General features: G+C 42.9%; 1 protein-coding gene across 2 annotated transcripts in view; it reads left to right on the forward strand.

The window, feature by feature from the left end:
• Positions 1-9,360, forward strand: part of LOC138172441 (protein bicaudal D homolog 2-like) — a 32,641-nt gene extending 23,281 nt beyond the window's left edge. For both annotated transcript variants that reach the window (XM_069102207.1, XM_069102208.1), the window contains 4 exons: positions 3,979-4,989; positions 5,794-5,945; positions 7,115-7,334; positions 7,869-9,360. In XM_069102207.1, the coding sequence (XP_068958308.1) occupies positions 3,979-4,989; positions 5,794-5,945; positions 7,115-7,334; positions 7,869-7,874 (1,389 nt within the window). In that variant the 3' untranslated portion in view covers positions 7,875-9,360. The remainder of the gene's footprint in view (positions 1-3,978; positions 4,990-5,793; positions 5,946-7,114; positions 7,335-7,868) is intronic.
• The last annotated feature ends 3,404 nt before the right edge of the window (positions 9,361-12,764 follow it).

Genomic DNA, 12,764 nt, shown 5'->3' on the forward strand with positions numbered 1-12,764 from the left:
GCTGGGAAGTACTTTCAATGCCATAGGAGTTTGGATTTCATCCTTTAGACACCAGAGAGTCACAGGGGATTCCTGAGCAGGGGAGTGACACGGGCAGACCTGTGCCTCAGGTATATCAACTCAACAGCTATGTGGAAAGGGGACTGGAGAAAGGAAAAGATGGATAGGGGGCTCAAATGTTTCTTAGGCATTTACTATGTGCCAGGCACTGTGCTGAGTGTTCCTGAAGGAATTCCCTCTAATGGGGGAAGACAGCACATAGAAGGGATCTGGTAAGGGTGAGGGGTAGGTATACAGCCAGCAGCATGGGATGGAGATGGTCAAGAAGTGGTACTTTGTTCCTGGAAAGGTGAGGCTACAGCTCATATGTCAGAACCAGGGGACTCAGGTGGGAAGCATGGTTCTGGAACTGTGGAGAAGAGTGCAGGGAAAGACCAATGAGGAGGCCAGTGTAGGAACACGGGAAGGAGATGATGACTGGGGTGCTTGGGAAGAAAGTGAAGGGAAAGGGAAATAATGGATTGGATGGTAAGACAGAGCTGGCCACAGCCGGTAGTCCATCCAGCCAGGAAAGTATCAGGTGGGCCAGAGGTCAGGACCAGAGAGGTCAGATCGAGTAAGGAGCTCAATCAGCCTCCCTAGAGGCTAGACAGACAAAGGCCAGGTTCTGAGGGTTTGGGCTATGGGAAGAGACAGGTTAGAAGGCTGGAGAGAGAAGAGTCATGGGCCCACCTGATGAGTCCGAGCACTGGGGTAAGGGAGGTCTACATTTAAGCAAGGGGTCCCAGTAACAGACACCCAGAGCAAGAATGGAGCCAGGAGCTTAAGAGCTGGTCTCTGTACTTGTGACAAGACCTTTGGTTCTTACGGAAATTGAAGTCCCAAACAGTTTACTCTAGGCTTGGGCTATCTGGTAGGAACCGATCTATGTGTGGGTGGACCTCATTCATTCGAAGACCAAAGAAAGAGACCAAACAGGAAGTCAAGGAAATGGGGCAAGACACGGTGATCAGATCTTATTGCTACTGGCAGGGTACTTTGAGAAAGGAAGTGTGCCTCGGTGGAGCCGCACACCTTATTGAGTTCCCACTGACCAGTTGGACGGATGAGTTGGAGAAACCTGATGGGTCACAGCTGCCCTGCTCAAGGATCTGTGTCCTGAGCCCCCTTCCAAGGTGGAAGTTTGCTGTAGCATTGCTTCGATAGCTGACTGCTGGCTGGCCCTGATTCTCTCTTAAGAGAGAATACTTCTTCCGTCACCATCACGAGTTGTGAACTTTATCATTTCTCTCATTTTCTTCTTCCAGATTTGGAGGAAAAAACGTGGCTTGCAACTGTTCTTGATCTTCCTTGTCATATACTAAGCTGAGAAGGCCTACGCTGTCCTCAGCTTGAGTGTTTAAAAGATTTCTGTTCTTTGGCAGGAAATTCACCTTAGAATGGAATAAACTGCCTGTGTTTTGTTGTGTTGCAGTGTAGTCTGTCTGAGTCTAGGAATGAATTTCCATCTGTTATTAAGTGATGCTCGGGGTATATGGCAAGAAAACCTTCCATTTAAGCACTCATTTCTTTTCTTTCACTGTTATGTGTGTAGTTCTTTGTCTCTGGCCTGGCTTTCAAGCCGGGGTCATTCATGTTCCTAGTACCTGGCAGCAGCAATGCCCTCAGAAATAACCTCTTGTAGTTGTTTGTATGAAGGGGAGACGTGTATATGTGTGTGTGTATGTATATATGTTTATGCACACACATATGTACACTATGCATAGACACACTCAACTATACACACATGTACATATACACACATATATATACATATACATATATACATACATACACACCCTCATAGGAAAATGGCCATCTCTTCCTATGTGATATTCTGGGAAGATTAGCAAAGGGAATGTGGGAGAGAGCCTGGATTTTAATACTTGAGCAACTTATTGGTTAGTATTTAATACTTTGTACTTTTCGATCAGGAAAGGACTAAAAATATTCTCAAAATGCCACATCCTGAGCCTCAAGGCTCGAGACTGACAGCACTTACCTGAGAACTGGCCTAGGGCGCAGACTAATGAAGCCTGGATTGCTCCTTCCCACCCCCCAAAGCACTTTCTGTGCTTTTCCTCCATTCCTTTTGGTAGACTGAAAGAAACTTTGGAATGTGCTTCTGGCAAGATTGGTACAATTGCATTTTGTTTGGATAGCAACCAAGTCAGTTACATCAAAGTAATTGTTAATGGTTTTCTAAGCCAACCTAGTATATTTGAATTCCTAAGGGAGATGTTTGAAATCTAGGTACTTACTAGAGGACCCTATAATATATCTTGATCACTCCCCTGTTGTGTGCAGAGCACTTGTTGGGCACTAGGGAAGGCACAGAGTTTAGAGAAGATAGCTCTTTGAGGTCGGGAACTCTTACATTCTAGTATGGCTAGCAATTCACCTATACGAATAGCTGTACTACATGGTGTAGGTCAAAGACCTATAAAACCCAGGGCTATGAAACTTGTAGAACAAGGTCATTAACAACCTGGGGAGCAGGGAAGGCTTACTGGAGAAGGAGGCTTTTCATTCGGACATTAAAGGAATTCCTCGGACAAACAGGAGGGAGACCATGCTAGGTGGGAGGCACAGGGGTTCATATCGGGGCCAGGAGGTAGAGTCATGTAGTCTGACGGGAACATAGAGTATTTGGATGTAAGTCCCAGCAGAGCAGGTCAGAAAAGGGGCGTGGTAGTGGGCCTTGAAGAATGACAGCTCAGAAGAGTGGCCTTTTTATTCACTCTTTCCTCTCTCTAAACCATCCTTTATGAAGCTGTTGAGATAATGTTCTTAAGGCACAGACAAATCTGACCATCTTACTCCCCTGATCCAAAACTTACAGGAGCCTCTTATTTCCTTGAGGATAAATGACAAACTTTGTAGGTTGGCATTTAAGGCTCTCCCCATCTCCACCAGGCTCTGATCTACCCTTATCTCACAGTATTGCCTTACTGGTCATCTCTATCCCAGCTGGACTGTACCAACAGGTGTTCCTGCATCAACACTTAGGCCCCAGTTCTGGGAAGATTGACCCGATTTGCCCCAGTGGTTAAGGTTCTGTTTTGAAAGTTTCCTAGATCAGTTTGTAAGAAACGTCCCTCAGTCTCATTACTACCTACTGGAACTTAATGATCATGATATGTGTTGTAGCCCCTCATCAGAACTCAAAGTCTGTGAGGATAGGACTTCCTTTCATGTTCATCTGTGTACCCACAGTGCCCTGGAAGATTTTATTTTCAGTTTTGTTTTATTTCCTTTTTTCTTTCCTCCCCTCTCCTGTCCTGTCCTTGTCCTGTCCTGTCCTCCCCTGTCATGTCCTCTCCTCTCCCCTCCTCTCCCCTCCCCTCCCTTCCTCTCCCTCCCCCCCCTGTCCCCCCCTCCTCTCCCCTCCCTTCCCCTCCCCTTCCTCTCCTCTCCTCTCCACTTGTTTCATAACAGAGGAGTAACATCACCATATCTATTCATTTGAAAGATTCTTTTGGCCTGAGGACAAGAACAAGGAGAAGCTATTATAATAGTCTAGGTATTTCTTGTATATAGTCTAGGTATATATTGTGTGTGTACACACACACACACACACACACACACACACACACACACAATACTCTTCACTACCCTCTGGATGTTTACTAGCTTCCTTACATTGTGGTGTAAAGGCCAAAAAAGTGTTCTTCCCTTCCACTGAATTTTGATCAGTTGATCTTGAGTCAGAGTCCTGTTCCCCTTTCCCCCTCTCCTTGATACCCTTTTCTAAGCATACAGTGAGGATAAACTTTAGAATCTCAGAGGTTGGACTGGATGGCCCCTAAGACCCTTTGAATCTCTTATCCATGAAGGAATCCACTCTACGATTTGTCAAACAAGAGGTCATTCAGTTCAAGGCCAAGATTTAGAAGGCAATTTAATTCCGGTTTGAAATTCTTTGCTTTGTACCTACAGGTTGATCATGAAAAGTCAACGCTATTAAGCAGTATAAAAGAGTTGCAGACACAGCTTGATGGTACGAAGGATGCGCTGTCCAAACAGCAAGCTCAAAATAACTACCTTCTTGAGCAAATCCAGGCTTTAAACAAACGGTACGGCAGTAACGAACTAGGTCTGCTCTTTGGAAAAGATGGAGAGAAGATTGGTGGCAGCGAAGTCCATGGCCTGGAAAGTAAATGTGCGGCGTCCAACTGTTCCCAGGTAGCCAGGCTGAAGACAGAGCTTCAGGAGCTGCATCAGAAATATGAGGATTTTGAAGCCAAGTACAAACAGGACACGGAGGCCTGGCAAAAAGAGTCTCAAACCCTATCCGAGAAGATAAGATTCTGGGCCAAATCAGGTAAGCAGAAGCAAGAGATCATTACTAATCTAGAGAATGAGCTTCAGGCTTCGAGGAAACGGTCATCAGAGTTTCAGAGCAAAGTGAGCCTGGCCCAGGAGGAGCTGCAGGTGATTACTGAAGATCTGGCCAACATGTATCGCCGAGTCTGTGTCTGCAACAACCTTTTACCTGATCGTGGTCTTTTGGATGGCTATAAAGATGCCCAAGGGGCCCCTGTCCACACCTGCAAAAGGCATGCCAATGATGTCGTGACCAATGTGCGTATGTGCCGAAGCCAGTCAAATGATCTCTTCGTGAAAGTCTTGTTCAGCCCTGAGACAAGCACCGTGAAAAGTGGCAGCAGCAACCAGTCCGTTAGTGATTCTCCTTGTGAGTCTGATGGGGAAGAGTTTGACAAAGAACCTGAGAGTCTTTCCAACCAAATTTCCATCATTGGAAGCCAGGTGAAGCAACTCCAGACAGCCCTGTCGATCTCATTGCGCAACAAGTCCCTTGAAGCCATGTCAACAGAGTTGAAGGATAAAAATGCCCTTGTTGATGAAATAATGAAACTGAAGTCTTTGTTGAACACCCAGAGAGATCAAATAGCAACTCTGAGGACTGTCTTGAAGGCCAACAAGCAGGTAAGCTATTGGGGATAATCCTGGGCACTTTGGACAGTGCACAGACATGTCGTGTCTGCCTCCAGAGTAGAGGTAGAAAGAGACAAGCTATGAATAAGAGATTTAAGGGCTCAAAGATGATGGTTTTGGTCAGTTTTGGAAAACCAGGCATCCAAAAGAACACTTTTTCTTTTTGAAGTTAAAATAATTCAACATGTTAACTTGGAAAGGTATAAGGAATAGTTGGTTTTTTCTGATTTCTATCACTTTAAGGTGTTGTTATTCCAACAAAGTACAAAATGACTTGTCAGTGACTGTGTGCAAGTCATTACTTGTCATACCCAAGGCCCATCATGATGGAAATTTAGCTGACTCGTGGACTAGCCCCTTGGGCAGGTTAATCTTACAGTTCTGATTAAAATTAGTGACTATAGTTATACCTTCCACATCTTGACTTTGACCTTTGCTGTATTTGCTATGTGAAGGGTTGGCATAAGGAATTTAATGGGAATTTTGGGGGAGTTTTGTGGAATCTGCAGATGGCATGTGAAGGCCAGGAGATGACACAGGAATTGTGTTAAGCTCTAGGGATACAAAAATTAAAAAAAAGCAAAAATATGGTTCTTGTCCTGCAGGACAACACACAAACACAAAAACCACTATGTATATGCAAGATAGACAAAGGGTAAATCGGACTCTCTGAGGGAAAGTTCTGGTATTGAGGGGGTAAAGGGGAGCAAATTGAATCTCCTCCAACTGATAGGGCTTAGCAAATTCTCCATTGCAGCTCGCCAGTAGACCTGTGCTGTTCTCTTTCTCCCCTAGGCTGCTGAAGGTGCCCTTTCCAATATGAAGCGCAAATATGAAGATGAGAAGCTTGTGGTGTCAGACACCATGAGTAAATTAAGGCATGAGCTGAAAGTTCTCAAAGAAGATGCTGCCACTTTTTCCTCCCTTCGGGCAGTGTTTGCCAGCAGGTAAGTTTCAGTTCTGCCTCTTTTCTGTTTCTGAAACTGCCCTGATACTCTAGGGAACTCACTTCCTGTTTGTGAGGCAACATAGAGCTTGGACCAAGGAAGAGATTTCCAGTCCTTGGTTGCCCTAAAATGGGCGTAGGCCCCCAAACTAATCTGTGCACACTTGGTCTATGTGTGACAAGGGGAGGAAGGAAAGATCTTGTACCTTTTCTTCCCAGTGCCCACATAGAGCTGTTCCTACTCCTGTTATCCATACATCCCATCACTAGTCTAAACACGTGGCACCGTGAGAAAGGACCGCCAAGTGGGAATTTGGTTGTGACTTTGCTCATCATATTCTGTGTGATTGTGGATGGATCAGTTGGATTTCTTACCTTTGTGTGGTGTGACTGTACTGTCCTCTTAGAGAAGTGTGCTCCATGATGCCTTCCTTGTAAGATTCCTTCAGTAGGAGGTGTATTCATATGAATTCTCAATACTAAAGCATAAAGAGAATCTATCAGGAGAATGAGACTGCTAGCAATGATCATTGACCTTGCCTAGGAGCATTTTTAGAACCAAGACAATGTTTGACTGAGTTTCCTCATGCAGCAATTTTTTGATTATTTTCAGTCAGAGGGATGTAGCAAAGAATAGTGGACCCAGAGTGTAGGCAGGTTTGCACCCTGACTCGGGCTTACTGGATGTGGGATCTTAGATGAGTCACATCCCTTTTGTGAGGCTTCCTTCATTTGCAAAATGGAGGTAGCAGTCCTTGATTAGCCAGCTCAGTGTTGGGAGAAAAGAGCTTTGTAAGCTTTAAAACACTTGTTTTAAATTAATTAATTGAATATATTTATTTTAAATACTATTTATTATTATTAAATTTATTTATTGACTGGAGGTTTACCTTAAGAGGGGAGTCTCCAGCCTTTTTGATGTAGGGATTGATCCCTGCCTTTACTTCTCTGAATTGAGAGCTACATTGAAGTTGTAAGGGGGGCAGAACTGTGTTCTTTCCAAGGACAAGGAAACGACATGGCAGCTGCTGGCTCATGAGGGATCCAGTTGGTCTCTGGGTTGAGTGTGGTTGCCTACTTGGGGACCCATGCCTGAAAGGAGACTGAGATGTTTAGGTAAAGTGACTGGTGGGAGATGCTGAGTTGCCTTTTTCTTTTCTTCTTTTACAGGTGTGATGAGTATGTCTTGCAGCTTGGTGAAATACAGCAACAGCTTGCTGCTGCAGAAGACGAAAAGAAGACCTTGAAGTCTTTGCTGAGCCTGGCAATTCAGCAGAAACGGGCACTGAGCCAGCGCTTGGAGGCACTGGAATCGCAGTCCACTGTGCCACTGAACAGCCGGGCAAAGCTTGTTTCCGACCCAAAAGGGAGACCTTTCAAAAGTAACTGGGTATGAAACATTAGCTCAAGTACAGATCTAGGAGGTATGGGGGTGGGGCAGTTCCACACAGTGAAGACTGTGGCTAAGGGAAACTGGCTAGGTTTTCACTGGATGTATTTATCGCCATATCTCTTAAGAGGCCTCTCTTGATGAGATTCTTCTAAGTGTGTTTTCAGTCCTTGACTCAACAGCTCATCCCTAATCAAGCTAATCTTACCTCCCAGGACTATAGTTCTTCAATCATCTTACTTAGCCAAATAGTTGACTTTTCAAGAGCTTTCTAAGTTGGCTGCAGAATGACATAGCCTTGCTGGGAAATTATTTTTATGATGACATAGCTTTCTTCCAACAAATCTCTCCACTAGCCATAGAATAATGTGGCAGTGAGGCTTTTGAACGTAGAGCAGGAATTTCCCTCTCCTTTCTCAAACTAAGACAGTTTTGAATTTTATATGCTGAGATATTGAAAATATTCAGTCGCAGCTGCTTGCCTAATTTTCATTGCTGTGTTTGTATGTTGTTTTTCCTCCCAATCTCCACCAGTGGTAAATGAATAGCATAAAGAAAGAAGATCCCTCCCCTCTTTTTCCAGCAGAGGGGAGGCAACAGTATTGACAAGCAAACGGATCTGCACAGGACTGGCATTAACATGGAGATCATCCAACTTAGCAGCTTTAAATGGTTGTCCAAGAGTGCTTTATGTCTTTTTGGAAGATATTCAATGTGTTATTTCAGTTACAGTACAAATATCTCTAATTGTTTCAAAAACGCAGGCCATTTTCAAATGATGCTTGAGATTGTGTTATGTTTAAGAGCTGCATTCTGCTGAGACGTCAGCGGGCCTGCGATTCCAGTTCTGAGTAGCATTGTCCCGTGACTCCTTTGTGAAGAGTCCCATTTCCCCTGTTCCCTTGTTCATGGGTGAACCTGTCTTCAGAAAATGTTAAAAAAAATCCCGAAACTTTGATGTTGCCCCTTTCCTATGACTGATTGCTGTTGGCTTTCAAGTCCATTTCAAGCAAGACATAAAAAACCTTGCATGTCTTTATGTTTACAAGTTAGTTTCTGTATAATTGGACATACACTTGGTGCTGTTTGTACGGTGTTAGAAATTGTCTGCAAACGTAGTTTCTATCAGTGTACGAGTGTACTGTGTACTGTTTTAAACTGAAAGAAATGTATTTGTGCAAATCCTAAATGGAATGGATTGTTCTGGGGGTATTCAGGCAAAGAGCTTTGTCATCTAAGGCCCCTGAATAAGTGACAAGTATTTGGGATGCTTGGTAATGCTGGAACTTACTTAGATTCTTGGGTACAGGGGACTTTTTGGAAAGGGAAGGTTCCAAATGCATGACTCTTTCTAGGTGAAAGCCATCTGAAGCCCAAAGAGGGTAGATTCTTACATTCAAAGATTAGTCAAGTAACCCTGATATGGGGGTGCTTTATGCAGACTCAGAATTGTATCGTTTTTGTGGAAAGGTCTCTGGTATTTTTCCTCCTCCATTGATGCTGCCTGTATGTTCTCTTGGGGAAAAAAAAGTTTAATGAGGGCACATTGAGTTCTTGCAGAGGTTGTTATTTTGGTAACCCGCTTTTTAAGCATCTTTAATAAGAGGAAACCCTATCCTCTTCCTTTTCCTTCTTAGAGCACATGCCGGGTATAGACTGAACACCTCAAGAGAGTTGGTGACTTGAAGGGTGAGTGGTTTTGTCAACCACAAGCCCCCAAACACATAGTATTAGATTGTGAGCTTTGAGCATTTTCAGTACCAGAATGTGTTCTTGACAGAGTGCCAGCTGGCAGCAAGGGGTATGCAAAGCCCTCTCTAACTAGATCAGCCTGGCAAGAGATAAGAGAATAGTTTAAATGGAATGAAAGTATATATTCATATATTTTTAATGGGGATATTTAAGAATATATTGTACTCTGTGTATGAAGTAACACTCTCCAGATCTCTCCCCTCAATATAATGCATGTTGAAGAGTCTTTTGTGTAAAGCATGAAACTCATAAATAAAGTTGTGTTAGTTGTCTGCATTTCTGGTTTCCTGAGTTGATATCTTTATATTTGAGGCTGCGGACTCATTACATACAATAAGTCACATTCTAGTACAGCAGATACTAGGACCAAAAAGTAACTAGGGTGAGGAGCCTGCTATTGGGCATACCCCCACCCAGCCTAGCTGGGAAATGCAAGCAGTCTTTTGGCTGTCCATGAATGTCGATGTTACTTGTAGCTTGTTTACGGAAACTCTTCAGCCTAGTGGGAAGAAACCAGATGCCTTCATTTTTCTCCAGTCACTTCTGTAGGCTACTCTCTAGGATGGTCCCCTGCTTGGTTTATTGTCTCTTGAATTTGTTTTTACAAAAGACTAGCACTTGCTAACTACCTTTCCCATCAGGTAGGGCTCTTTGACCACTAGAAGGTACTATCTGTGGTTTAAGCACTCTGGTTTTCATGGCTGATGTCTTCTCAAAAGAATTAGGAATCCATTTCCCAGTATTACCTACAAAGACAAAGACTCCCACCTTTCAGGGGATAGCTGTCTGAGTGTTACAGAAAGCTGGTGTTGGTGGGTTTTGTTGAAAGGGGGAAGAATTAAGCCATGGGGGGCAGAGGGGGGAGGGAGGGACAATAGCAGCTTTTGAAAGAGGATCAAAAGCCACCTGCCCTCCAGAAGTGTCAGTCAATAAACATTAACTAATCCCTGCTCTAAGCCAGTCACTGTACTAAGCACTAGGCATACAGAGAAAGGGAGAAGGCAGCTCCTGTCCTCATAGTTTGTTGTCTAATGGAGAAGACAATATATAAACAAGCTATATACAGGAGACACTGGAAAAAATCAATGGAGGAAAGGCATCAGAACTGAGAGATCAGAGAAGACTTCCTGTAGAAGGTACAATTTCACCTGGGATTTAAAGGTAGAGATGAGGAGGGAGAGCCTTCCAGGCATGGGGAAAAGCCTTCAGTGAAATGCCCAGATTTGTTCCAGGTTATGTAAGCAACAAGATGGTGGACTAGACCTTTCCTCCAACCCTCGTGATCTCTCAAACCTCTCCAAAACAGAAATTATTGACCAAAGATAAAGTAACTTCACCTATTTCCATGGCTGAGGACACCTACAATCCGAAAGGTTTAAAAAAGAAAAAAAAACCCAACCCCAGAAAACTGACGCTAGGACCTTGAGCTCACTCAGCGCTTCTCCCCTTCTTCCCATACTAAGGGTGGCGAAGTTGCACTAGCAGACTCAATGGTGGAGCATGAAAATTCACCTTTAACCTGCAGCCCCTGATCCTTTTTTCCAGTGCTGCAGCGACCCCAGGTCCAGGCTGTAGAAATTTCCTCAGACTGGGAAAACTAGAAAGCAGTCTGGAAGAAATCAGGCTTAGACCAACACCGTACAACATTCTCCACCATGCATCCTAAATGGACACATGACCTTAGTATAAAAAGATCATACTATAAAAAATTAGAAGAGAAACAGATCATGTACCTCTCACAGCTATAGGCGAGAGATCTATTCTTAGTTGAGCAAGAGATAGAAACATTTAGAAAGGATGGAACACGTAACTGGTTACTTGAAACCGAAAAGCTTCTGCACAGACAGTATTAATGAATCTAGGATAAGAAGACAAGTGGTTGAATGGGAAAAAAATCTTTGTATCAAATCTTTCTGACATCATCGTTATAGAAATAATAAATGTAATGTTTATATATAAATACAAACTAGAATTATTTAATTATATGTAAATGTAACTAATAACCATTCCCCAGTAGCTAAATGGTCAAAAGATAGGAACAAACAGTTGTGAAAAAAATTGCAGAGGATTCATAACCACATGAAAAATGCTCTAAATTATTAATAAGAAAAATGCAAATCAATATAACAGCTCACAACATGCAAATGGACAAAAATGACCCCAAAATGGCAATGGTCAACACTGGAGAAGTAGTGGGAAAATAGACACATTGATCCATTGTTGGTGGAGCTGTGAAATGGTACAACCATTTTGGAAAGCAAGTTGGAATTATGCAAATAAAGTGATTAAAATGTCTATATTCTTTCAACTAGAGATTACATTACCATGCTTATACCCCAAGGAAGCCATCAATAAGAAAAATGTCCTTGCATAGTCCAAAATATTTACAGCAGCACTTTTTATAATAGCTAAAAATTGTATGTTTCAAAAGTACATGCCCATCAGAGGCAGAATGACTAAACAAATTGTCCGTAAATGTAATGAAATGCTACTGTGTGGTCAATACTACCAAAAATGTAGTATGTATGTGATGAATACAGAGAAACATGGAAAAATCTACATAAACTGATACAGAGCCAGGGAAACAACCTATGCTATGAATAAAACATGTAAACATAAAGAACAGCAACATGCCAGAAAATACAAAGTAAATATAAGAAAATTATAAAATCAAATAGGATTTGAATGAAGAGATATAAGAAAATACCCCCAACCTCCGAGGAGAGCCTCAGGAAAAGGGAGGTCTATGTGGGCAAGAAAGGCTTCTCCAAGTCCTCAGGTGAGTATCTCCCCAGATCCAATATCTCCTTTGCAGACTACAAATAAGTAGTAATGCTCACTGCTCTCCCTCACTCTTTAAGACATGTATTAATATGTGAGGGAAATAAGATTGGATAGGAGTCTTTTGGTAAAAAAAAATTGTCCTGTGTCTGAAATCATGCAGTCCATTTCAACCTCCTACCCTCTTTATGATTGTTCTCATTGGCCATTCTGTCTCATAACTGGATTCCTGTTCCCTTCTTCCCTCACCTTTCTGGATACCAGGTACCCCTAGGAGCTCATACATCCCTTCTCCTAGGTCAAAATCTTGTTCGTGGAGACAACGCTCTTGGAGAAGTTAGGAAGAACCGCTCTCCTTCCCAGGTTGGATGGAGATCTTCCCTTTAATTTTTCCATAATCAGTTCCTTTTTTTCCAGCCACCTTTGCCATTCACCTGCAGTCTTTTATCTTATCAAGAAACTATAGAAGGCATCATCCTTCCTTGTGGAGCCATCATCTTGATAAGGACACATCATCCATTTCCCTCTGCCCTCCACCACCCCATTTATGCATACTCTCACTCTGAAATTCCTTCTCACAAAATACTTGGATTTACTTGTTGAGGGGGAGGGACTGTGGGATTTAGCTTTAGTTTTGCTCCTCTACCTGCACTTCTCTTTCTTGAAATTCTGTTTACATCTTTATTTGTTGGGAGCCAAAGAGGCCTGAGCCAGGACTTCAGATAATTACCTTGATATCAGTGGACCCGAATATCAAAGACCTTTTTGAGAAGCGACTTTTCCTCAAGTTAGCTCCTGAGTTCTGTGTTCTGGGTTACACTTACAAGGATGCTGTTTGAGTTCTGAGGTCAATAGGCTATACCCCAAGATTTTAGTTATTGAGAACCAAAGTATCTG

This window comes from Petaurus breviceps, unplaced genomic scaffold (genome assembly GCF_028583685.1).
Source record: "Petaurus breviceps papuanus isolate PSGF00001 unplaced genomic scaffold, PetGlider_PUasm1.0 543, whole genome shotgun sequence".
Lineage (NCBI taxonomy): Eukaryota > Metazoa > Chordata > Mammalia > Diprotodontia > Petauridae > Petaurus > Petaurus breviceps.